The 27,211-nt window shown below is 38.9% G+C and overlaps 2 protein-coding genes and 1 long non-coding RNA gene across 4 annotated transcripts in view; all 3 read right to left on the bottom strand.

Moving 5' to 3' along the window:
- Positions 1-17,561, bottom strand: part of skib (v-ski avian sarcoma viral oncogene homolog b) — a 30,768-nt gene extending 13,207 nt beyond the window's left edge. The window contains exon 1 of the mRNA XM_026275629.1: positions 16,318-17,561. Coding sequence (XP_026131414.1) covers positions 16,318-17,211 — 894 coding nt within the window. The 5' untranslated portion in view covers positions 17,212-17,561. The remainder of the gene's footprint in view (positions 1-16,317) is intronic.
- Positions 350-9,691, bottom strand: LOC113111136 (uncharacterized). Its single transcript, XR_003293264.1, has 2 exons — positions 4,195-9,691; positions 350-4,094 (listed from the first exon to the last, which is right to left on the bottom strand). It is a non-coding gene; the product is annotated as an uncharacterized LOC113111136 (long non-coding RNA).
- A 2,545-nt stretch (positions 17,562-20,106) lies between the features above and the next one.
- tmem51b (transmembrane protein 51b) lies at positions 20,107-26,802 on the bottom strand. 2 transcript variants are annotated; one of them, XM_026275631.1, is made up of 3 exons: positions 26,555-26,802; positions 22,749-23,202; positions 20,107-21,835 (listed from the first exon to the last, which is right to left on the bottom strand). In XM_026275631.1, exons 2-3 carry the CDS (start codon positions 23,126-23,128, stop codon positions 21,412-21,414), a joined length of 804 nt encoding a protein of 267 aa, XP_026131416.1. In that variant the 5' UTR covers positions 23,129-23,202; positions 26,555-26,802; the 3' UTR covers positions 20,107-21,411. The 2 variants fall into 2 exon arrangements, with proteins under 2 accessions (XP_026131416.1, XP_026131417.1); XM_026275632.1 differs by lacking the exon at positions 26,555-26,802 and adding an exon at positions 23,812-24,649.
- Positions 26,803-27,211: the final 409 nt, after the last annotated feature.

Genomic DNA, 27,211 nt, shown 5'->3' with positions numbered 1-27,211 from the left:
GACACATTACAAATACACATCATATACAAAAAAAAAACAAAAAACAAACAAACAGTGCTTTATTTTCAGGTACAATAGGTGTATTTAGCAGTAGCATTCAAGAAATTAAATGAACAAATCTAAAAATAAAACACTATATAGTTTAATTCATATTAAAGCAACTGCATTAAAGTTTTTCAGTCAGGAGTAGTGAGTGATTTTTCACACTTTTGTTGTTTAATAAACATTGAGGGAATAGTTCACCCCAAAATTACATTTCTGTCATCTGTCTCTCAGTTCTGTTATAGTGTTTTATTTTTACACCTCCACTCAAAAGTTGTTTTAAACCTGAATGAGTTTCTTTCTTCTGCTGAACATAAATGTTATTTTGAAGAATATGGGTAGCCAAATCCACAGGGTTCTCAGTGACTTCCACAGGTTTTTTTTTTTTTTCCGACTGTCAAAGTCAATGGAAACTGTTTATTTACCCACATTCTTTAAAATACCTTCTTTTGTGTTCAGCATAAGAAATAAATGAATACATATTCGAGTGAGTAAATAATAACAGAATTTACATTTTAGGGTGAACTATCCCTTTAAGGACAGTTGGCTGCATGTTTAACATTGTCCCTTTAAGACCTGCCTGCATCAAATAGCTACACAGGCATGTTTTTCTCTCAACTTTTTACTTTCATTTTAGACATAACCAACTGGTTATATGTAAACCATGTGTTTTCTGACAGTATTACTGTGAAAGATAACTTGGTTCAGTCTTCAGGCGCTGTTTAATAGGCTTTTTAGTGCTTGCACTTCAGGTATGAATACGCATTTCAGAACAGCCCTCGAGTGAAATCTTTAACCGGCAAGGTTCTAAAGCACATGCAAATCATGTAGTTTAGTGATTACAAATAAGTCCAATGTCCCGTGAGAATCCATCGCTGAGTTAACACTGATGTGAATGTATGTTGCGTTGTACATTAACAGTATATTAAGATAGACCCACCAGAACTTCATCTAAAAGAAAGTGTAGCACGGTACTATGATAAGTCTTCAAAAGCAGATCGTTGAGACATTTTAATCGACCGCGATCAAAAATAATGTTAATGTATTTTTAACCAAGATAAATTAACAATAAACAATACTATATTTATAAATTAAGACATGCCATAAAGAAATCGTTGTTCATTGTAAGTTCAGGATACAAATGCATTAACCAGTGTCAGCCATGTGAATTTTAATGCAAAGTGTTACCATCAAGTTTTAATTCTTAAAAAAGGATTGAAAATGTCCTTTTAAAAATGCTAAAGCGTGCTGTGTTACTGTATAAGGCCATAATATAATGGGGAATTGGCAGTATACCCACACAGCGAGTCTGAGAGAACGAGAGCAGAGGGTGAACAGACACCAGTATGGCAGGGAGGGGAGGCTCTGCTCAGGAACTCAATAATAACTTTGAACAGTCTAGCCAGGAGGCTGGAGGCCCAGACTGCGGCTGTTCCATCCTCCAGCACTTCCCCCCTCTGCAGCCCTGGGCTCCTCCCTCTGCCCTGGCCTGTGTCTGCTCCACAGGACTAATGCATTTTGCAGACAGCCTAGAGACTTAAAGAGACATAAACCGCATTTTTCCTCCCTGAATCACTGCTGTTGATGTAACCACTAACTCAGAACAGAGATCATTATTTCCAGCCGTTTATTCAAAATCTCCCGCTCTCATTCTCTTTCTTATTACTCTTTTCCTCTCTTGGAACTCGGGAGACCTCGACATGACACGGAAAAGTGAGGGAGAAACGGCCTAAAAAATATGTTAAGAGCCTCTCAATAAATCTTGAGCCAAATGCTTGAACCGCACCACCCTCCGAATGCGTCTTTGATGTGCAACTCACCAGCCTGGAGAAGCTCTTGTCAAGTGCAATCAGAGGTCCTGGCATCAAATGCATTTGAAGTCATTATTATAATAATTATAAGGGGCAAATGCAATAGGCATGATCAGACAGCGCTGAAACAGAGCAGATCCAGCTGTTGGGAGTTGGGATGCACACTTCTGCCCGTAAATCAACAGAGATTACATTACTGCTGTCTGCCGGGCAGGATATAATGATGGATATGAATGCTAAATGCATCAGTCTGAGAGACAAAAGCTGCGTGCGGGATTCATAGCAAAGTGGGAAGTGCCGTCTGTCTCCAGCAGACCCCCTTTCAGGAAATGCTGGAGCTGTAAATATGGGCAATTTAGTTTTGCATGTGCACCAACATGCTTCAGAGACTGTTAGATTTACAGTAGCCTAGAGTAAAGGGATCGTTTATGCATAAAATAAATAATTTACTCATTTCAAATATGTAGGACTTTTTATTATTATTTTTTTTTATTGTGTTTTTGATGGATAATGAGAAAGTCCCCATTGACTTTGATTGTATGGATGGCAACACTTGAAAACTTCTTCAACATATCTTCTTTTGTGGTCTGCTCAAAAATAGAAAGTCATATAGGTTTTGAACGACAGGAGGGTGAGTAAATGACAGAATTTTCTTTAATCAAATGCAATTGTAATGGACATCTGGTCAGAAAAGCCGGTTCTGTGATTAGTAGTAAATCTCCAGCACATGCTTATAGACGGAGCAGCAATTTACTACACAGAGCCATAGCTCACTGACAAGCTACGCAAACAAAATACAAATAAAAATTCACAGACCATATAATCGTATGATTATGAAATTGAAGAAATCGTTCGTGATTGTAACAGCTGTTTCCGTATTTGTCAGTGAATTACGGCTCTGTGTAGTAAATGCTGCTCGATCTGAAAGCACGTGAAAATACCACATTTAATAACGTTTTTACTCCAAACTTACTTCATACTGTCAGCCGAGTATGAAATAAATCCTTCTGGTAGATGATGTGGCTTCTTACACAGAATAAGGCACATAACATAGTGTTCTATGCAGTGATAAAGGGGATTTCATTAAAAATACACTTTATTATACTGAAAATTATAACAATAATAACTCCGATAAACCATAGATTGCCGCAGTTGTGTTTATTATTTACGCTGAATCAATAAAAGCATTTAAATCTTTGGTTTATTCAGAAACCGCTATAGGCACTTACTGGGTTTCTTCTGCTGGGCGTATTTAGAGTTTCGCATGACAATTGCAGCTTATGTCTACTCGCGATTTCGATTTAATTTCGATTTATTGTGCAGCCCTAGGAACTATCCTTTTAAAAAAAAGTCTCATGAACCAAGGTCTCACCTGCTTGCAGTAGGCGTCTAAGAATTTGAGCAGATTTAACCGCAAATGTCTAAAACAGTGTCTACCATCTGAGCTGTGAGACAGCATGGAGCCAGGCGCCCTAGTGAAGTGGAGCAGAATACCACAGCCAGGAAATAATTAAAAATTCAATGGGCTTGAGTGACATAGAAACCTTCAAGGGCGTGCCTGCCAAACACAGTTTTTACTCTTCCACTGTCAGCCGTTTTCGTCCTTCAAAGAGGATGCTGAAACAAGTGGGGTCCATAAAGAGACTGGAAACTCAACCACACTGAGATACACTAGATGGAAATGAGACAGGAAACAAAAACAAGGCCAAGAAGTTGGAGGAAAGTCATTGTTATTCAGACCAAATTTATAGACAGGATCAAAATTGTCTTTACGCTTTCTCAGTTTGATTCTCTGTTAACTGATATTTACGAGAGGACATTGTTACTTAAGCTTCCGAAGGTGTTAAAGTTAGTTTAGACGTTTAGATAGTTTAGATATAATTTCTAAAGGAATCCAGGCTTGATCAGACCTGAAAAACCCAATAAGCAAAGCACTCGAGATAGGATTGTAGAACGATAGAATATCAGACAGGATTTTTGGCAACGTGCATGATTTCCAGTCATATTTTTTTTAATTTCCTGACCTTTTGAACTGATTGTAGCAACAAAATATACACAAATTTTTGTATTACTTCATAATTATTCCGTTCCGCGTCAGTGGGGCTGTTTGAAGTTTCAGAGCGATTTGATGAGGCACATGATGACGCATATCGACACAAAACTCATTCGTTGACTCACCAGGGTCCAACTTCTCGCCATCTGTGTGAATCACGTCTGCTGTCCTGCCTTGTAAAATTCTCTCTGTGGACAGACGTGCAAAAGATGCCTGCATAAAGCCCACTTCCCACCAAACTAAAGCTCCGAGGTATTTTAAAGGGGAGAAAGGCAATGAACTTCTGACCTGCAACAGAAGGCTGTGGAGGAAGCTGAGGAACTTGGGGGCATCCAGAGTGCCTTGCCATGTCTCACCCTGCAAGGCTGTAAAAAAACCCTAAAACTCCAACTTCCAAGCCTTTTATGGCTGCCAGATGGTGGGGGAGTCTGTGTGCCCCTGGACCCCTTGTCTCTGGACTCGTCTCCAGCTCTAGTAAAACCAGCTGACCCTGATGAACTGACATTCACTCTCTTTCTAGCCATTTATCTATCAGAAGAGCTGTCAGTCCCATCGATCACTGTAAATATATTTATCTATCTATCTTTTTTTACTTCACTGTCAACATCCAGGTCAAAGAGTTTACAAGTGCAAGATTTCCATTTAAAAAAATATCAATCAATCATCAATCAATAATCTTCTCTGCTAGTTATCAGTTCAAGAGATTAGCTGCTTCCCCAGCCCCCCAAAAAACAACAACTGCCATCAGCTCCACCCTCTTACCTCATCTGCCGTAGCTTTTATTTTCTCTGGTGATAGGAGGCTTGTGTTGTTGTTTATGTTCTGTAATTCAACCTGACCTCCCTACAACCCCTGCCCGGGCTTCCTGGGCCATTAGGGGTGCTGGGACTGCGGGCAATTGAAGTGATAGAGCTTAATTTAACACTCTCCTCATTAAGCTGAAGGCTGCTGTAAAACATAGAAGACTGGACCACTCCTTTTCACACCGTTCGAATGACATCAAATGGCTCTGTTTTGAAGCTATGTGTATTAGCTGAAACAACTTGAGGTGACCTCCTGTCAGTCTTCAAGATAAATCAGCTGTTTACAAAGTAAATAAGTGGGAAAATAGTTAAATATTTGTGAAATATTTTGAGACAACGGCAAGGCCAAATTCTTCCTGATCTAATATGGTTTGATACAAGCATTTGACCAGTTTAATCAACAACATCTGACTGAAGGTGGCCAAAGAAACTCATTACCCAAGCATTCTTGAAAATCCCCTTGGGCTTTAATATGCATAAATATGATTACCAACACCATGTGCCCTCAGCCTGATCCCTAAGCTTCTTTCTAAATTCTTCAACTGTTTGAGCTTAAGTCATTTATATATTTTTTTTACAGGCTAGCTCTAATTTGGCGTCCTTCACCACCACAGACAGAAAACTCCATATTTATGAGAAGCTTTAATTGAAAGAAGGGAGGGGAGCTCTAAATTAGCTTTTTGTGTCAGCCAGCAGGAACAAATGCAGCTTCAGCACATTTTCTTCATATTCTCTGGTGGAAAAGAAGGAGAGAGAGATGAATGGAGGAAAGGAAGAAGGAAGATAGATTACAGACAGTGAACTGGTGGTGCTTATAGGAGCGGAAATCATACATAATGGACAGTCTGAGTCTCTGAATCTAAATAAAGACACAATCCTTCCAAAAGACACCTCTTTAGCCCATTTTCAGTAAAAATCAGACAGGGAGGTTGTTTGCATTCCAGGAAATGTCTCCCACTTTCTGCATATGCAGCACTTGGTTTCCTTGCTGAATGCTGAACACTTCAGTGGCCACAGCTGTCTCAGGTTTTTGCAGTGAGGCCTTCTGCAAGCAAAACGCAGCCAAGGCTTGTCAGGGATTTCAATGAAAATAAGTTTTATAAATGACCTTGAAAAACTGGTTAAAAAAAAAAAGAGGGTGGGGAGGCGAAAACCTACTTCGAAATCTGCTCTGGTGGGTTTCTTTCATGAAAATTTTCATTAGCGCTCCATACGTCTCCAGAATTGTTTTTGCTGTAGAGCACATATGTGATTTTCAGACAGAGATTTGGGATGAAGACAACTTACATTCCTGAATAGCCAAGAATGGCCTTGTTAACAGACATTGGTAAAACAGCATAAAAAAATTTAAAATAAAAAATCCATCCCACTAAAGTGGTCTGTAACAACCCCTCCTGGCTGTGCATTTCCCTGGCAGTTCCCCTCATAAGGTTTCACTTTTCTCATAGGATGAAAATGACCTCAGAACTGTAAAATCAGTGAAAGGACTGCTCACCAGATGTGAGCGGAGAAAACCGAGAGAGGAGGGAGTACAGAAGAAAGAGAGAGTGAGAGGAAGAGAGACCGAGAGAGTGCAAAAAACATTTGTCTGAAGAATTTACTGCCAACCCCAGAAGAGTCCTTTGATTAAGGGTTCAAGTGGAGTTGCAAGGGTTTCTGGGATATCTCAGGAGCACTTATCCAGTGGTGAGGCTGGTTAAGAGAAGAAAGAGACAGCAACAGCCAGAAAGAAAGAGTTTGGTAGAAAACGCATTCCCAACCAAACTCCCTTCCAAACCAACAGGTCAGGCCTCAAAGACGCAGATGCCCCCCGACCCCCCTTTACAGGCAAATGCCAGTGTCATTCCACACCCCTGTGCACCTGCCAGGCACACAAAGGGCCACTTCCTCCCACTGTCTCTGGCCAAGGCCCCTGATCCCATTTAATGCAGCCTGCACCACAACAAAGGGAGATAAATTAGGGAGAAGGCTTGATGATAGGGTGACTAATCCTTTTGGAAAGACTAATTCTATCAGCAGCCAGTACAGTTGGACCAGCTAAAACGTGTGAATTGAGCAGCACGCGTAGCCGCAGATTTGTCAGAGTGACCGTTTCGCAGAAACACCACCATGGCCGTTTTACTGCGGTTGTAATTCATGCTTGCAGGGTTTGACCCAGACATTCCTTTCCTATCATACCCATTTAGGTTTTTATATGTAGGTCCTGCGGTATACGTAAGACTCCAGCCAGGGATAAACTTGTTTTTGCCCATGAGAGTTCATAGACAGGGCCAGTAGCCTTTTTTTTTATTAAATTGCAGTATTATAGCATTATTACAGTAATTCCAAACATTATTTAAAAAGATGTATACAGAGAAATGGCCCGATGATATCTCACATGGCAGTTGTTCATGAATCCATCACCTCCCCTATGCATGTGGAGCAAATCTTTTACAAGCTGACTTCACGTCTACCACACATCAAAGCTCTGTGCGTCAGTCCAGTCACACAGTCATCCCACATTCCTCACTTCATTCACACTCAACCTCTTCAGCTTTTGCATGCACTTCTCAGAGTTGCCTCCTCCGAACCAAGATCCCAAACAATCAAAGCCTCCTATTGCGCTGTGGCCCAGGTGATCTGACGACTCCACCAGGAGACAGCCGCAGACAAGCAAACCAAAAGCGCTATATGGCGAAGCCAGTTAAGCCAAAGCTGTCCAAAGGAACAGTGATTACCCTGTTTACAATAAGCTGAAAAGCAGCTTGGATTTTTAAAAGAGAGGCTGTAAGCTAGCAGCTAGCTTTCTGTCCTCCTTGACCACGATAGCGGGTCCCCCAAATTAAGACACAGGCCTGATAATAGCTGGGTCATTATGGGATCAGAGGCTGCCTATTTCAGGCTTGCTTAGTCTGTGGTCACTGGCACACTATAAATAAAAGCAGACACTGGGTCCAGGCATGCTATCATATTGCCCTACAAGCCAGAGAGAGGAAGGAAAGACACCCCAGCCAGAACATTTTCAGCAGCCAGTCATGTGATCCTTCAGAAATCATTTTAATATGGTGATTTGATGCTAAAAAACACTTATTATTATTTATTATCCATGTTCATCACAGTTGTGCTGCTTAATAATTTTGTGAAAACCAGAATACATTTTCAGAAATCTTGATGTAACATTACAAACATCTTACTGTCATTTTTTATCAATTTGATGCATGTTCGTAGTACGTAAAATCTTTGATTCGTCTGTTTTATAGCATTGGCATCTATTTTTTTTTTTTCATATCTAGAATATGCTGACTGTCCCTCCCCCGTGCATGTCCCGCTCACTGCAGAGAAAGAACGAGAGAGAGACAGGCAGAGAGAATGGATGGATTACAAGGAAAGAGAAAGAAGCCAAGGCAGAGCACAACTGAATAATTGAGGTTGACATGTCTATAACAACACATCAGGCTGTTTGAATAAAGCTCCTTCCTAAGAGAAATGGAGAGAATAGAGAAAGAGAGAAAAGCGATGGACCAGATGCTTGGAATTAGAGTAGTCAGTGAGGGGGTGTCATCCGCAAAAAAAGAAAGTGGCAGCAGTTTTGGTACTGGATAAATAGTCCCACACAACCTCACTGTGCTGTATAGAGCGAGGAGGCAGCCGTGCTGAATGCGTTTGATATGGGCTCTCGCTCCAGGCCTCGGCTTCGCATTGCTAAAGGCTCCAATAGCAGAAATTTTGTACGTGTTTAACAGCACACCACATTTCATTGTGCTTCGCTAGCATTTAATACCTGATCTCCTGTGCCAAGCAGAAATCTGGCACACACTCAAGCCACTGGGGGAGATGGCTTACAAGAGGTCTGCTTGTTGGTGCCACTGAGGAACATAAAAGAACAAGTTTCCTTCACCCTTCTGTATCCTTTTAACGGTCTTTTTTCTTTTTATTCATCTACTTTTGCCTTTTAACTTAGCAAAACAAGAAAAACAGGTTAAACAGAATAATCACAAAGAACAGAAGTCTTTTTATTGCATGCATGGGTGCTGTGCTCGACACCGTGGATACTAAGATTTTATTATTTATGAAATAGGTCACCTAAAAATGAAAATTCTGTCATAATTTATTTTATTTTTTTATGTTGTTGCTAATCGTGTGATTGTGGAACACAGTAGTAGTACTTCCAAAAGGCAGTGCTGGTCGTTTTTTCTCTCTCCATAACATGACAATAGGAGTGAAGCTTATTCTGAATGAATCTGAATTGAATATAAATCAGATTGATAAGTTCACAAATTAGATTGATTTGGTATTGATTCAGTGAATCACAAATGGAACTTGGAACGGAATCATTTAAATTCATGATTCATGAATCAGACCGATTCAGTTCTTGAAGTCACTGATTCAAAGAATCACCGGAGTGGAGATGTTATTATGAGTAATAACTCACATTTTGGTCCATTTCTAAGAAAAATTTGAATGGTTTTAGAAAAATAAGATTATGGTAGTCATTTGCATCAAAATGTATGTTATGGTCTTTACAAACAATAACTATAAAGTTATAGTAATAGCAGTAATTCTATATAAAAAGGGAAGTTCACAACACAGCCATAAAGATAACAAGATAAAGGAGTGATAGCGTCAGAACTTTTTTTTCCCAGCTGATGAATGATGAATACATTGAAAATCCATCGACTCGAACATTTAAAGCAGCAGACAACAAAACTGCAGTGCATGTTTATAATAAAACAGAATATTATCTTCTATTGCTGTGAATGCTAATATAGTTATCTGTACAGTTACAGTTTTTGGTGTGTACAAAGCTTTTTGAAGCTTATAACTTTCAGTATGGACTGGTTGTCATTGCATGAAAAATAATTAGTAAATAATGAGAGAATTAATTTTTTCACGCAAATTATCCCTTTAAGTAACAGTAGATTTACTGCATGTATTATGCAGTCAATTTGAAGCATGGAAAAGGGAATATTTTTAAACGATTTTGACTGACTAAACATGGCACTTGACAGCATTAGTTTAGTTTAGTCAAGATTAAGTTTAGAAAAGCAACTTTATATTATATAAGAAAGCAAAGGAACTTGGCGTTTTTGAGAACGCCATCTTGCTGAACATTCTAGAAGCATTTCTGAAACACCATGTTGCGGTGGACCATCACATCGAGTGGAAAATGGAGGCCTTCCCAGCTGTCTGAGGGCTGGAGGAGTGAATCAGCCTTTCTGGAAAAATCCAAATGTGCCTCATAACCCAAAGCCTCAAACACAGCGAGGGCAAACGCAGGAAAACCTCCATCCTTGCACCACCCAGAGAGCAGGAGCGAGAGAGCGAAAGAGAGAGAGACACACAGACTCACACTCATCCGAAGCCGAGAGGCATAGGGAAATGGAGGTTACAGATCGGGTCATCCTGACATCACCATTTTTTTGCAAGGCTGTGACAGAACCTTGTATTCCTCAGTAACATAATCACTATGAGGAGGCCTGGATACGTGTGTTGCAGAGACTTTGTGTGTTAAAGAGTGTGTGTGTGTGTGTGTGTGTGTAAGAGAGAAAGACAGGCAGAGTGTGCAGAGAGTGAGCGAGCATAAGAGAGCTGGCACGCTCTCCTCAGCCCACCAGCCAGGAAGCATCACGTTCTTATTTAGCACAGGAAGAGCAGCTTTGCTTAGCAACTACACTGACTCTCCAATCACAGAAGTTTTCTGAATAATGCTGCTTGGACATGGAGTGAGAGCCGTCTGCGTGCTTCTGAGGAGTGAACGAGAGGCCACAGGCTGCTTAAAAACAAAATCCCTCTTTTCATTAAAAAGCCCAGACAGCTAACGTTTATAATAAAATAAAAACAGGAGCTTTTGCCCTTAGCCGTGAAAGAACCAACTTTCAATGTGTGGTTTATAAAATACAGCTTGCTCATTATTTAATTAAACTGCAACTATTTTATATTTAAAAGTACAGTTTACCTGCAAGTGAAAATTCATTATTTACTCACCCCCTTCCCGCTGCAAACCCATAGGACTTTCTTACTCCCATAAAACAAAGTCTGAATAATGATGTGCAATTACAATGAATGAGGACCGGAGTTTTCAAGCTTAAAAATCACCATGAAAGCATCATGAAACTAGTCCATTACTCTTAGTATGTTCAAAGTCATCCAAATTCCTGTGACAGCATTACATGTGGAACAGACTTAAACCTGTCATATTTACTGATAATTTTCCCTTCCAGTGGGCTATTCAAGGAAATAATGCATCAGAACCAGATTTGCCTAATTTACAAAAGAAGAACTTAGAACTCAGTTTTCTACACAAAGGTATCAAATGACTTTAGAAGGCTTGAAAAATAATCCAAGAGTTGTATGGTTCACTTTTTCACATTAATTGCTACTATTAATAGTTTAAAATGATTACAAAAGCTTGGCTAAAATGTTGATTCTTCCTCATGACGTGCATGGATGTGACCAAGCAACATGTTCACATAATGCTATTTGAACATTAAAAAAAATAATTTGATATTCAAAAGCTTATCCTCATGGTAGTTTTGGAGGCGGTCAGTGGGAGGTTTGTAGGCGAGAGCAACATGCCAGTTTGTCATATGGCACACGCACGCAGACCAAAGCTGCATCATCCCACAGACAGACCCTGAGGAAACATCTTTACCACGCAGCCCTCACCCTTCCCTGAGCGGCTCTAACAGAAGTCGACAGCTGTAGGTAGTAAACGCAATCAAGTATGTCTCAGAGCGCAGTGGTTTAGTTTGGCGTATTTGTGTAAATGTAATTTCAAATAATCCCTGTAGGCAAGGCACAGTGCAGGACTATGGGTTGTTTGGATTCCTCATTTCTTTTGGCTGAAACAAAACTGGTGCATATCTGAAATTCAACTGAATTGAGATCAGGAATACACTTTAAAAAAATATATATATTACCAATTTGTTCTGGCTGGCGGAGAAATAATTGAAATTCCAAGTAGATTATATAAAACTGCATCCTACAGCTCATGAGGATGGATCAGGGAGGGAGTATAAAGTCGTACAAGGTTGTGCATCTAATGAAGAAGGGCAAGAGATACAACACTAAAATTAAAGCTACATAAGCCATTTCCATCAGAATGAAATTTCGTCCGAGTGGACTTCGCAGAGCAGTTTCGGATTAGTGGACTTGCAAGCAGCTCAATTAAGGCACTGGGTTTCTTGCACAGTGGCAGCTGTGTACTTCAGGATTTTCCATCTCCAGAGCAGATGGGTTGCCATATTAATCATGAAGCTGATAAACGCTATCGACTAAGGGGCCTGATCTGAGAAACTGATCATAGAACACCACCACCATCATTCTGCCATCTGTTCCCACAGACTGGTGGCAGTGCCAGCCTGCGCAACTCTAAACCTTATCCGATGCAGTCATCAGACATCATACAGACTTCCTCACAAAACAGTCGCCTGATTTAGTGACATTTATTGTGAACTGCGCCCCAATTAAATATCAATATTGTTGCGGTACCAAATCAACATTAAACCACTTTCTTGGAATACAAAAGGAGAAAAATCTAAATAATGTGCAATTACAATGCATGGGGAACAGAGCTTTCAAGCTTAAAAAGGAAAGGATGCAAAGGCAAAGTAAAGGCATCAATGAAAATCAGTCCATTTGTCTCGTGACGTGCACTATATTCCGAGTTATCTGATAGGAACAGACATTTCATTTATTATACTAATAAGAGTGGCCAGGATATTCATGCAAGCCCATGTGACTATAAACCTTAACCGATGCCATCACAATGCAGACTTGCTCACAAAACAAACGCCTAATTTAGAGACATTCGTTGCTAATTGCATCCCGATTAAAGATCAATGCTATTGTGGTGCCAAATCATCACAGCACCGCAGTAGATGCATTTCATGTTGGCAACAGACGCAGACAAAAGCTTTGAGACTCATTACCATGGAGGCACTGGTTGTGCAACGGGCACCAAAACGAAGCCAGAGACACAATGAGAGGTGACGGCTTGAGTAACAAAGCTGTCAGGAACAAAAGAGGCGGCAGGTCTTCACCCTAGCATCAGCCAGTGGAGAGGTCCAGCTGACGCCCTTTAGACAAGAGGTCACAGAGCAGAGAATAGAGGGCACAACCTCTGAGAGCCCCTGACCACCCCCTCACCCCCATCCCTCCAGGGAGGGGATGAGACAGCATCTCTTGGGGACTGTTAACCTTTCAATCCGCCCTTTTAAAATTCAGCCAGTCAGAGAATAGGCATCCGAAAGTGGATTTTGACTCAGCTAAGTCAAACCCCAGGCAGTGGGGGTTGTTTGCCAGCCACCGTTATGTGGTACGGACTACGGATGAGTGGCCAGACTGCGCTGGATGAATAAGTAGCACTTGCTGTGTTTGGGTGGAGGGGATGGTTGGGACAAGCGGATGGAATTGTTTGCAGACTGGATGCAGAGCAAGGGGTAGCGCGGCTGGTGGGACGCAGCGCGGGCCGCAACGACGAGGTCAGCAGACAGATGGGAATGGAAATGAGTAGGTCGTGCGCCCATTTTAATCTTTTCCCCACAGCTGATACAGGCATTACAAATGCAAATTTGCAAGCACATGGCGACCTCCATCCCCCAGGCGTGCACATTTATTATGGTCGTGGCCATCTTGGGTCAGACACTCAGTTGATTGGTTTGGTCTCAGTTTGGGAGTCATCTGTAATTTGATAAAGTGAGGGAGCAGAACAATAGGGGGAGTTTGATATACCCCCATTTAAAAGCTCCACAGCCCCTCTGCATCAAATTTATTACACAACACTATTCTCACTGGAGTCTTACTTCATTCCTGGCAGGACAATGCACATGCACTTGAAATATGTGGTTTAAGGGAAAGTTGAAACTCCAAATAAAACAACATGACTCCACCATTATCAATCCGTTCAAGATTGTTAGAAATTGAGTAAAACCACCAATTCAGTCATGGATATAGAAGCAAAAACACTAAATACACACACAAAAAAAAAAAAACCACTAAAAAACAATAGTTTCACAACTATTAAAAAGTTTCAATTAAGTAATATAACACTAAAATAATACTAATAAAATATAAATAATTATAGAAAATATTAAATTATAAGTTATAATAAACTGTCTCAAAGGTTTTTAAATTAAGTTAAACGATTCAATAGCATAACATTTTGATGAAAAAAAAAAAATAATTAGAAAAACAATTTCACAACCAAGTTGAAAAATAATGAAATATTATATAAAATATTATGAAAATTAATATAATTTGTTTAAAAACATTAATTGTAAAAAGTATAATTTAAATTTTTATTTGTTTTAAAATTTTGAAAAAAAAAAATAATAATTTAGAGGATAAGATGGCAAATAGATGTGATCATACTTTTAGATAAATCCATAAAAACTGGCAAAAAAAAAAAAAAACAACAACAAAAAAACAATTTGGTGTGATGTTTTGCTGCTTATTTATTTGCAATGCATTTTTCAGCCTTTTATCAAACAACCATCTGTCCAGCTGAAGTACCGACGGCTGAACATGATTGGCCGGACTGTCTGAAAGGAGGTGGCCGAGGGGTGTTGGTTGACTGGCTTTGGAGAGAGGTCACATGTCAAGGCAGTGGTGGACATGGGCGACAGATTCTTAATGAGAACTCGCCACCCTCTCCCTGCGATCTACCCCATTATATCAGCCAGCCTAGAATGGATTTTAAATATATTCAGCTGTGAAATATTTCAGATATTAAATAATACCCTAATTGCTGTGAACAAGTATATTACATAAAATTCTGAAACCTTATAACTGTGGAGACCAGCAATTTGGAAGCAGCAATTCTCTAAAAAAAAAGCAAGAGACACCATGAAGCAAATATTCTCAGAAAGAGTGAAAAGTTACTTACAAAATAGGTTAATTACCAAAAATAAGAGGAAAATCAATAAATGTCTCAATTGAGATGAGGTTAGGTGAAAAGCGCCAAATATTTATTTTTTACGTACAGGTCCACCGATACACATCTCCCCACAGACCCAAACAGCTTGCTAACTGGGACACCTCTGACAATGGACCATAGAAACCGCAAAAAAATTCACCCTTCTGGATACATTACAGCTTCTGTACTGTTAGGACAGACCATAGCATCATGGTGAAATGGGCTTATTGAACAATTGAAAAATATATGACGCGCATAAAAGGTTGAAACTAATCATCTAACAACAACTGCTCAAAAAAGCTGAGTTTCTTTAGCTTAACCAGACGCAAGGCACAGCAAAGTGTAATCTAGCCACTCAGTGACAAATATCAGCCAACACTTTTCCCATAGAGAAGTGATCGTTAAATATACATGACGCTGCATTTCTGAAATGTGCCATGTCTCTCACATTTCCCACAGTAATGAAACTGCATTTGCCACACCATGCATCCCAAGCCTGCTGAAGTGACACCATGGTAACACATACATATCTGTGTGTAGACCCATTAGCACAATCACACTCAACAGCTGCTGCGTGGAGGGAGCAGCCAACCTCGCTGTCTCTCTGACCCTGGTGTGAAGCTACAGCAGACATGGGGAAACCCAAGGGCAGCGCTGACCCTACCCCAACTGCTTTTTGGAGAGTGACCTCAACCCCAACCTGCCCCCCACCCAAAACATACACACAAAACAATAGCCTACACAACTCTCCTCCTCCTCCACTACTGGCTTCCCCAAGCCTCCCCATCTATTTCTGGCTCCCATAAAATACATAATTGAGGCTCCATTTGTCATATGCAGATGGCCCTGAGTGCATCCAGAGGCACAAAATAAATGCACAAGGGGTGTTTGGTTGGGGGCAAGGCATTGGCTGGCTGCACCTCAATTTCAACACGCACAACGATAGCAGTAGATTATGTTATTACATAATAATAATATTATATATATATATATATATATATATATATATATATATATATATATATATATATATATATATATATATATATATATATATATGTGTATATTTATATGCACTATAGATAAGTGGTTCTTTGTTGGTTTGATATGATTTGAGAAGTAAGGATGGAAAATAAATGCATAAGATTTAGTGCATAAAATTACCATATTTTTGTTGCTGATGAAGGCTGTACATCAAATCAAACCCCAAATTAACTAAATTCCAACATGGACAGGTTGCGATGCTAAAAAACAATGGTCAATACTATGTAAAGTAACAGGCAAAAATTACAGACTAAATGAATACTGTGTGAAATTAGGAAAGGTATGGCTTGTATATGTTTTGTATGGTGAAACTGAAGAGAAATGTGTTTTTAAATTAAAATTTTTGCTTGCTATGGTACAATTAACCATTTTGCCACCGGCTCTACGTCACATACAATGTAAAATCTGGGTTTTGAAGCAAAGTTACATCTATGGGACAGGCTTCTGAGGTGGCACAAGGTGTAGGTGTTGTATGATTAGAAACAAAGAGAAAGGTCAATAGGAGTGTATTAGAATCAATAAAGTAAAATACACACAAAAACACGTGAAACGATCACACAACACACCACTGATCATTTTTATTATCAATTTTTGGGAGTGCATCTGGATTAATACAGTCCAGATGTAGATCTATCATAATATTTCTGTGCATTTTTAAATTAAGCTCACCTTGTAAGATGTCTTGTGCTTGTTCCCCAGGTCAAATTTTCCCTTTAACTCATTGAGGAGCTGCAGCAGCATGCTGTTCTCCTCTTTCTCACTATAGTCTTGATCCAAAAGAATATAAGCCCTCCAGTTGGACGAGTCGAAGCCCCAGTGACAGGTTCTGTTCTCCAGCCTTTTATGACTGTGCACCACGAACTTGTGCGTCGGGAACATGAGCCTGCAGTCCAAGCACTGAATGCACGCCGCGTTGGGGCTCGTGTAGAGCTCAGGCACGAACAGGCCCTTGCACTTCCCGAAGCACTCGTGATAAACTTTAAAGCTCTTCTCCGTTCTTTCCAGCTCGATGGAGCACAACTCTTTGTCAGCGTGCGGTGGGAACGAGCCGCCGTAGATGAGAGCATTGCAGAGGCGCTCGGCGTCGGTCTGGGTGATCAGTCCGCATGAGGGGGCCGAGAAGGGCAGGATGCCCATAACTTTGAGGATCTCCAGCTGGTCCGCCGTGCACCGGGAGCAGTAGATGTGGAGGTCGTCGCACACAGAGTTGATCTGCTGGAGAGAAAAGTCTCGCAGGACGCTGTTGAGAATCTGCGGCAGGCAAAGGCGCTTCTCGCCACCCACCACAAAGCACGAAATCGTCTCCCGCTCCAGGACCGTCTCGCACCTCTCGGTGGAGCGGTCTGACGGGATGAAGAGGGGCCCCGGCATGACCGGAGGCGTCTGCGCGGGGAGGTTCACCATCACCTCGGCGCCCTTACCGTCCTTCTTGAACAGCATGTCCTGCTGCCACCGGGCCGAGAAGGCTGCCGGTCCGCCGAGGGAGCTCATGGAGCTCAAGTGAAACTGCTTGAGAGTTTGCTGAAGTCCTGGATGCGGCTGAAAGCTGGAGGGAGCCTCCATGTTTAAACCTGGGCAGTCTGATCACAATAGATTCGGTGAACGTGAACGGAAAGTGTCGCTACAGTCCATGTCAGTTCGGAAAGCGTACAACGCCGCCTTGTAATCCATTCAACTGCTTCATGTTCAAATCTCAAGTCGTACCAGAAAGAACCTGAGTTCTGAGCGACGAGAAAATCTTCCCAAAAGTGTTAAGTTTTGAACGAAATGTAATTTTCAATCCGTCTGTATCACAGACCCGTTGCAACTAAAGCCCAAAATGTGTGTCTTGTGTAAAGCTCGTCGGCGCAGTTGCCTCCGCTTTACTATGAGTGTGTGAGTCTCTCTCTCTCTCTCTCTCTCTCTCTCTCTCTCTCAGTGTTTGTTTGTGTCTGGTTCAGTCATTGAATCCCGGCCAGGAATGTGACTGACTCCCTGGGCTGGCTGTTCCGTGAAAAGTTCTCCCTCCCCCTGCAGCCTCAGCAGCTGCAAAAGCGGGAACACAGACTCCACGTAGAACCGTAGCAGCGGAGCAGCGGGAGGAGGAGTTTACTTACAGCGGCGATAGTAACTTTCATTAACAAACTTTAAAGGTCATCATTAACATTATATAAACAGCAAGAGCTGTCGTTTATGTACAATTTAATTGGAAAATTTGTGAATCAAAGTATGAATTAATAGCTAGCCTACATTAAATAAATATTGTAGCTACTACATTATTCTGCAAGTTTATTTAGCCTACAGACAAATAAACACGGACATGATTTGAAGTAGATTAGTTCCCACTAAGAAAAATATTAAAACGAATTAAACAACAGACAAGGTAGCTACATTACTGTTACTAAATGTCATTATTATAGGACCAATCAATGCCTACAGATTAACGCATAAATAACAATAAATAAATAAATAAATAAATAAATAAATATATATATATATATATATATATATATATATATATATATATATATATATATATATATATATATATATATATATATATAGCGAATAAAAGTGTACAAATTTTATTTTGTGATTTCGCAAGGACACAGTAATTTATATAGCCTAACGCTAAAAAAAAAAGGAAAAGGAAAAAAAAAACTAATAAAATGTTGTTTATTTTGATCTTTGTTTATCAACGAATCATAAAAAATGTATAGCGATTTCCACAAAAATATTAAGCAGCACAACTGTTTTCAGGACTGATAAAAATAAATGCAGCAAATCAACATATTAGAATGATTTCTGAAGGATCACGTGACACAGACTGTAGTAATGGCTGCTGAAAATAGGCTATATTTGCCATTACAGGAGTAAATTACATTTAAAAAATATATTAAAATAGTAATAACATTCAGTGTAATATTGCTTCATTCTGATAATTTTTGGGAAAAAAAATCAAGCTAGGACAGACATTACATTTTATAATTATTTATCTCAAATTGTCATTATGACCAATGCACAGTTAATTGTAAGCCATAACATGTGACACTAAACCTCAAAACCAGTCTTAGGCAGGGTCGTATTAAGACAGTGTGGTGCCCCTGGGCACTACCTCTTTCTTTTTGCAAAACCACTCAATTGATGTCTGTCCATTTTGATACATTTTCTGTAGCCGTTAAAAATATTACACATTTGCGCGTACTTGTTGTTGATCAACTCAACTCTGACAGGGGACTGGTCATGTAATCTTTATTTATTTATAATTTATTATTATTATTATTATTGTTAAGTTAGTGTTCATAAACGAGTTATGTATGGTCTTCCAAGAATTTCAAGTTAATAATAAAACAATTTATGAAAAAAATATTTAAAGCTTGTGTCATGTGGTGCCCCCCTTGATGTTGTGAATGGTTTGGCCCAAGTGCCCTTGTGGATAATCCAGCTCTGGTCTTAGGTGTCAATTTTTCAAAACTGAGATTTATACATCATCTGAAAGCTGATAAATAAGCTTTCCATTGATGTATGGTTTATTAGGAATGGACATATTTGGCCGAGATACAACTGTTTGAAAATCTGGAATATGAGGGTGCAAAAACATTTAAATACTGGTAAAAATTTCATTTTAAGTTGTCCATGCGATTTCATAGCAATGCTTATTACTAATAATAATTTTTTTTTTGATATATTCATCATAGGAAATTTACAAAACATCTTCATGGAACATGATCTTTACTTAATATCCTAATGATTTTTGGCGTTAAAAAAAATCTATAATTTTTTTGGCTATTGCTTTGGTCCAGGGTCACATATTGATTTGTTTGGATTGGGTGTTATTGTAACAGCTTAATATTTTTAATGGAATATCGCAAGCATTTGTCTAATGTTTCATTTTGGCACATAAGCCTATACGAAGTGGGGTTGTTTGACATTCAGCCCTTAGTTCAATCATCGTTTCATGAAATCCTGGTTCATGTAATAACTGATTGACTGTGTTAGGCTCTTGGGGGCAGCTTATGAATGCGGTTTCATTTGGCTTCAAATACCGGTCAAGCCTACAGACCCCAAGGTTTCACTCTCCACACGTAAGCTGACGTCTGAAATGAGAGAGAAAACAGGTGAGAGGCTGGGACAATAGGCTACATTTTCAACTGGGAAAAGATAAATATGACTAATTGTGTTCTGTTGTTTTAAAAGTACACTACACTATGACTTTCATCATTGACTCACCTTCATGTCGTAGGCTTCTTCGTAGTCACAAAGGCAATTGAGAAGCATCATACTGAAAGGCCTAAATGATTATTCAGTACAGTACGTCAAACAACAGCTGGTAAATGTTAGGCTGGAAAAGTGCGATCAAATTTGTTATCACTGACTTTAACTCAATGTTGTTTGTACGATTCTGAGCCACTAGGTGGCATTACAAATCAGCAGACATTATTTTTTTAACTTGAGAAACCATAAAAATGAACAAAAACACAGATTTAAACAATTTTATTATGTCCTACAAGAAATAAATAACGTACAGAGCTTTTCTGCTTTAAAATATTACTTATCACCTGTACCAATTCCTTTGTGAAAAGAAAACCCCATCCCTTCTCCAAAATTTGACACCTTAATCAAATAAACTGAATTAAAAGGCAATTAAACTCAAGGCTATTTAGCTCACATACAAAAGGACATCAACAGCACCATGTTCAGCTTGGCTAACAAGAATGTTAACAACATTTTTGTCATTGAAAATGGTCCATCTGCAGCAAGATGACTTGTTTGTCCAGTCAAACTGCATGTAGAATAGTTAGCCCATCCATCAAATTTTCATTTGCACTTCAGAAATGAAGTGTTGAGTTGCCCAAGAAACCAAAGTCCCCCAAGATGCATTTCTGTTTGCGATCCAGACCCATGTTTTTAGATCACTTATAAGAATTTTATATTAAGACAGAATTTGTTCTGAGATATCATTAAAATTAATTTTCCTACAAGTTTTAAGAATACATTTTATTGTTGCACCCTTATAATGCAATGAAATACAAAGTTAATTGCAAACAGAACAAACACAATGAAATATTAATTACATTATTAATTGGATTAATTGGAGTGGCACTGAATAAATTAGTTAAGTAAATTAGTGTGAATTAAATCTTCTACTGTATAAGTTAATTATGCATCCCTGCATTTTATGGCTGCAACTGCACACTATCTGGTTCAAATGTATTATATATTCAGAATAAAAAAATGGAGATGAAAAATGAGGCATTCGTATTTAGAATAACATAAAAAAAATGTGAATAACATTTTTTTTTTAATTGTTTTTGAAAACATTTTTTTAATGAAAAATGTATTTTCAAAAACAGTGATTAGCATTTGGCAACAGTTTGATATCACTCTTGAGCTGTATGTTATTCTTTAATAAGAATTTGTTTTCGTTTTTGCAATGTACAATGTAGTTCTTTGGAAGTAAACTGTGAAGTAAATCTCGCTGATGCTCTCAAGAGAGCTGTGGCATTTAGATTCCTTACTCAAACTATTTTAAATAAAAAAATACGATACACAACTATAATCCATTCTTCAAATATAAAAAAAGTTTGTTAAAAAAACATTCAAGTAGGTTTTAGTGTCTTGTCCAAGAACTGACAGCACACATGAACGTATCCTATTTCATAATTTGGCAGATTTTGAGACACATTTATAGCTCTCAATAAAACTTTATACTTTTGCACAGTTGAGTCAACATTTTTCAAACAACCCACAGATGCTAACACTCAACAAAATCCAGTGAAATCATTACACTGCTTCTGTGGGTAGTTGAGGGGGCTTGTCCTCATACTGTGGTGGTGGGGTCAGTGGTTCGATGGTCACCACCCCACTCTGTCCAGGATTTTGGATATTCAAACGAATATCCTTCATGTGGAGCTTCTCTGACTTAATCCTGCGCACTCGGAGAGGTCTGAGGATCCGACTGGCCCTGCTGCTGCTGCGGGCGGGTGCTGCAGGCTGAGGTCCAGGGCCAGGAGCTGGCTGAGGGGCCTCTTGGCCATTACCTTCTCTAGGCTGCTGGCCTTCGTTTTCAACAGCACCAATCAGATCCTCATATGACGGCAGCTGGTAACTCTGACGCAAGTTGCTCTGCCGAACAGGGTACTGTCCACTGGTGACCGCCTCCTCATAGGTGGGAACATCATAGTTGGTCGCTGGTACATCAGCTGACCTAATTTACACAAAAAAATTATGACATGAGTTACATACAGGTAAACATAATATTTGGTCAAGATGCCTTATCTAGATGGATCTGAACAAAACTAGGGATGCACAATATCATCATGATATAATCTTAAGAGATATATGTAATTTATCAATATTGTGTTGTGTATGAGTGTATATTATATTAGATACAGGGCTCGAATTGATGGGGGATGCAGGGGGGGGGGGATGGGATCCCCCGATTGAAAGAACGTGACAAAAAGCTTCCCCTCAGTAAAACCACCATCCTCTTTGGATAAATAATGTGTATCAACTTATGCAAATGAAATGTTAAAATCCTCTTATTATGATAAATTATGCATAACAGCGATGGGCTAATAAACTCTGTACTGTATCAAGCTGCGCACAAGCAGTAACAGGTTTTTTTCATTTTGCGCACAAAATGGTTCAAGTGCAACTTTTGAAGTTCTTTAAAAAGAAGACAATAGAAAATGTATGATTTTTTTTCCTTGATTAGAATTTACTGAGAAGTTCTGAGGTTTGCTACTGCCAATACATCCACAACATACTGCTGTTAGCATGTAAGAAATATTGCTGCTGCGAATATAACACATGAAATAACCCCCATATTGCGTACATGAATCAGCGCATAGCAGATCTATACAGGTGGAGCTGGGGGAGATGAAGGATTTCTGAACCAAGCTGCAACTGCTACAGTAAGCCATAGACATGTATTTGAATGCTGAGCAGCCAGCACATTGGCCACTGATACAGGAGAGAGCCAATCAGGTGTGCCATGTGATAATGATGTCATTAGGTCAGATTGAGTTAGACCAATCGAACTGCTGCTTAAAATATAGATTTTTTATTTGAAATTAAAGTTAACAAAGAACATTTAATGAGTATAGAACAGCACTCACTCCTCATCCTGATCTCTATGGACACGATCCACATAACCAGCACTGCGTACACCTGAAGTTTCCCGTTGTCTCCTTCGCTTCCTGTTTCTCAGACAGAGACATACAGCAAGGAGCAACATGGCAACACCAGATCCAACCAGCACAAATGCAACAGATGATGTCTGCTTTAACTCTGTGTTGCCACTTGCGTTGCTCGAGTTCGTAGCATTGTTCAACTGTGTTTCAGAAGGAACTATGCTCCACACGATCATGACAACCCCGAGTGCCACCAGGCCCACCCCCAGTGCACAGAGAGCATACTGGGAGCCTGAGCTATTGGCATCTCTACTGGTTGGTGAACGCCTGTTTCCAGTACACAGAGGCTGCCCACTGTAGCACATAGCTGTAAATGCTCCTCTTCACTACTCACAAAAACACGCTGGAAGGGTGGTCCAAATGTGGACGATGAATAGCACTGTAACACAAAAGCAAAAAAAAAAAACATCTCAATGAAGAGGAAATACTTCCTGCAAAATGACTGGGAAGAGGGCCCAAGTACCAGAAGAAAAGGGTTTCTGTGTTTCAGCTCACTCGAGACAGACTCGACAGCAAAAAACAGTCCTTTTGGCACAATGCCACTATAGAGGTCAAACAGAAGCATTTAGCATGTCATGGAAAGGATTACCATTTAAGGACATTATAAAACTTGGTAAAACTCTGAATAAAAATTCAGTACTGTTTGTGATGTCAGACTCTTAAGTCAATCTTCCAAAGAAAGACAGATTTCTCTCTGGTTACATATGTTGGACTTCTCAAATTATTTAGTTACTCCTTTCATCTGTACATGAGCCCTCACATATTACAATGATGATCACAGGTCATGGAATGCAGTCTCAGAATTATACATTGTTTCTTGATGTTAGTTTATAAAGATTGTACTTTTTTTTTTACCAAAAATTAAGATGTTAAGAGGCATGTCGAATGGGAAATCATCACATCACCCAGATTTGAAATAAGAATTGTGTTTTAGGTGGGTAAAGTGAAGTATAATTTATTTTTGAAACTGGGGAGTTTTTAAACTTACATTGTTTTTTATTGTAGAGTAGCCTGTTATAGGAGTAAATATCAAGAATATCTTGATTCTCCATTTCATGACCCCTTTAAACAAAATTACAATTATAAAAAGCAATCATTTTTCTTAGTGTTTTGTACAATAAAAACAATATTGAAAATGACATATGATGACTACGATATAAATGGAAGTGCTGGTGATAAACCACCATAAAACCTGGCAGAAATTACAGTGCAACTCATTTAGCAGGATCATGAGTCAACAAAGCTTGTGCAACAAGATATTTCCCATCATTCTGTGCATAAAAACAATAAAACACACCAATAAGGCATCAATAACACACATGGTCAACATTTATTGATCTCCATTTTGTTGCATAAGCACTAAAAAGCTTTGTTTTTGTCAGGATGTGATAAAAGAGAAACGTACATATGACATTTCAGCCAAAAATATAAACAATGTTCCAACGCCTCAGATGACAGCATCATTATTAAATACAGGGACCATTTTAATGTGATAAAATAAGTGCATTAAAGATAATATTTACAAACTCTATATTCTATAATCTTTCCCACATTCATTCATACTCCATAACATCAACAAAATCTTGTGACGAATGTCCCTGAAGGTAAAGGTTAGGACCATAGACTGTATAAAAACAGGTTAGGACCCATGATGAAGACACTGGCTACATTTCACATTTTGTGAAAAGCTCCAGTGTACAGAGGTAAGGCTGCTGCGTACACTAACTGTTTCCATAACAACACAGCATTGTTCACTTGTGAATGTGGGCACTTCACTGCGCTCAGAATGGAAATGGGGAGAAGGGGTGTCATTTTTGGTAAAAGCTACTTTAAATTAACATTAAAACAGGGCAAACAGGCTCACCTATTAGCAAAACCAAATTTCTTGTTTTATCCTTGAAAAGTGCTCAGAATTTTTTGTGTATTTATACAAAATATTCTCTAAAAAATATTTGGCTGTTACAACATGGAAATATGTCTTTAAATGTTTTTGTGAACGTGCAAATGTTAGGCGACTGTAGATATGCATGTTTATCGTAAAGGTGATGTTTTGAGAGATTTTTTATTTTTTTTTTACAAAAGCTTTATTTCGTGATCAGGTAGAGCACTTAAAAAAGAAACCACGAATGCAGGCTTTCTGGGACCTTTCAGGATGACTCACCTGCCCGTGGGTGTCATTTGTTTGAGGGGTAGAGTGAATGGTCAGATGGGTTTTATAATGTTCACATTTCAATTTCCAACAAGCGGCTTAAAGTAAAAAAGAAATAATGAATCATGTTTTCATATTTTGAGAGGAATGGGGAAAGGAGAGATAGGAAAAAGATAAAGAAAGAGAACAATTGTCTGTGTAGAAAGAAAGTGTGTTTAATTTGAGAACATCTTACATGTTAAGGGGCGCAAACAAAACAGGTTTTTCACGGGACAAGACATGACAAGCACTACAAAATGTGCACAGTAATTGTAAAAGCCTGATTTGTTTCTCAAGACTAGTAGGAGGAGCCTTGTTCAATTTTTTTTTTTAAATCAATACAATTCATCCTCACGAAAGAGATGCTGTAAGAAAACAACTTTTTTTTTTTTTTTTTCACAATTCTCATGTTAAATGAATTGAATATATTAATGACATGCAGGTTTTGATACGTGACATGTCTACAAAGAAGTCCATGAGAGCATAGAACATTAAATTCTGGTCAAAACAAAAGAAACATAAAATAGGGAAATATGACAAAAGACCAGGAAGGCCTGTCCAAATACACAAGAGCAACATATGCTCCGTGTCCTGAAGTAAACAGACAAAGAACTCAGGTTACTAGATGCCCCATCTAAACATGCACCCCATGACCTTATCATTACAGATTACATTACGGTTTAAATTATATTAAATTGTTTTGTTTCCATGTAAAATAAGTTGACTATATGCATAACGTTATACACTTAAAATGACAGGTTTAATACAGATACAAGCAGACGTTAACCATTGTAGGCCTGTACCACCAAAGTATCATACAACTGTTGTTATTGTGGAATCCCCCGCCCACCCAGAAAATAATAAAAATACACTAATTTTTTCAATGTTTGGAAGAGATGGAATAATAATATATGATGATGATTCAGCTTGAACAGTAAGTAGCCTAGTAACCTTGGGAATTCGCTAGTTACCATGATAAAGCTTTATAGGGGCAACCCTAGCAGATCGTATTTCTAGTTTTTCAGCGTCATTGTTTACAGTACAAAACATCCTGATAAAAAGATTGACCTTCTTAATTCTGCTTAAAGATTTGGTTTTAAAATCACAAAATTATTAAACAACTAGAAGTAGCAACTCGCAACAATATTCTATTAGTTACATTCAAAAAAAGAAGAAAAAATATGACATCAGTTGTGAATACTGAGGGACAATTTTAAAAACAAATATGCACTAAAATGCCATCCAATACAAATGATTTATGTATGAATGTCATCTCTTACAGACACTATTAACATGAGGAAGGTTTTGACTGTCATTCATAGGCTATATTTTTTAACTATTTGAAAGAATAGGCTGGTAAAAGAAACTTTGTAACGGTGACACCCTGAAGACTCTCCGGTGTTCTGTGAGCGATGGCAAACATCTCAACGATGGCGAATAAGGACAAACATTTGACAAAAAAACAAGTTGAAGCTAAAGAGCACGGCCTAAGCTAATTTCCGCGGCGGTTCAACGCCCTTCGCACCTAGTGTCATGAAAGTACCTGAGCCAGGTGTCGCTCCCAGTCGCAGGCGAAACGAGCGTCCTCAGGATCCCTTCATTCGTTTAAGAAAGTAAAAACGGTAACTTTAGCCCCACTCCGTCTGTTTCGACAATGTATGGGCTTAAACAGAGACAGGAACTTTGCTCAAAATCAAGTCGAGTGCTATCCCTCAGTTGTAAGAGTTGGGTACGACGCTTGGTCCTAAAGCAAGTCGAATTTGGAGGAGAAAAATAACAGCTGTTCATGGTCCAACAACCCGGAAAAGTAAAGGGTTTCCTTGGGAAATACCTAAAAATATACAACAATAGCAGTTTCGATTTATCACTAAATTAAGGTCTGCAGGTAAAATTCCTAAATACTTCAAAATTTGGTTCTAAAACATAGGCTACATTGCACACAGTCATTTGAAACAATCTTAAGGTTTTTTTTTTCAAGAGATAGCCTACCTCTCAGAATAAAAAATCTATTCAAACCTGAATTGAAACTTGAAACAGCGTTTTAGCCAGAGGGTTAAAGAGTACCTGAAAACCATACCTCAGTAAAAGTACAGATACAGTGAAAATTACACAGTACAAGTTACCAATTCCAAAACAGCTTGAATATTAGAGTATCTGATTATAACAGTACTTAAGTATTTTACTTATACTAAATATAGGC

The sequence above is a fragment of the Carassius auratus genome, chromosome 11 (assembly GCF_003368295.1).
Source record: "Carassius auratus strain Wakin chromosome 11, ASM336829v1, whole genome shotgun sequence".
Lineage (NCBI taxonomy): Eukaryota > Metazoa > Chordata > Actinopteri > Cypriniformes > Cyprinidae > Carassius > Carassius auratus.
The sequence above is the reverse complement of the archived record's forward strand: the minus strand, read 5'-3'. Positions and strand labels throughout refer to the sequence as shown.

Bases quoted from the DNA above. Each gene is read 5' to 3' on its own strand.
- tmem51b (XM_026275631.1), bottom strand. From the start codon at position 23,128: ATGTGCTACAGTGGGCAGCCTCTGTGTACTGGAAACAGGCGTTCACCA. The intron at 21,836-22,748 runs GTGAGTGCTGTT...TGTGTAAATTAG, and splicing joins CATAGAGATCAGGATGAGGA to GTCAGCTGATGTACCAGCGA.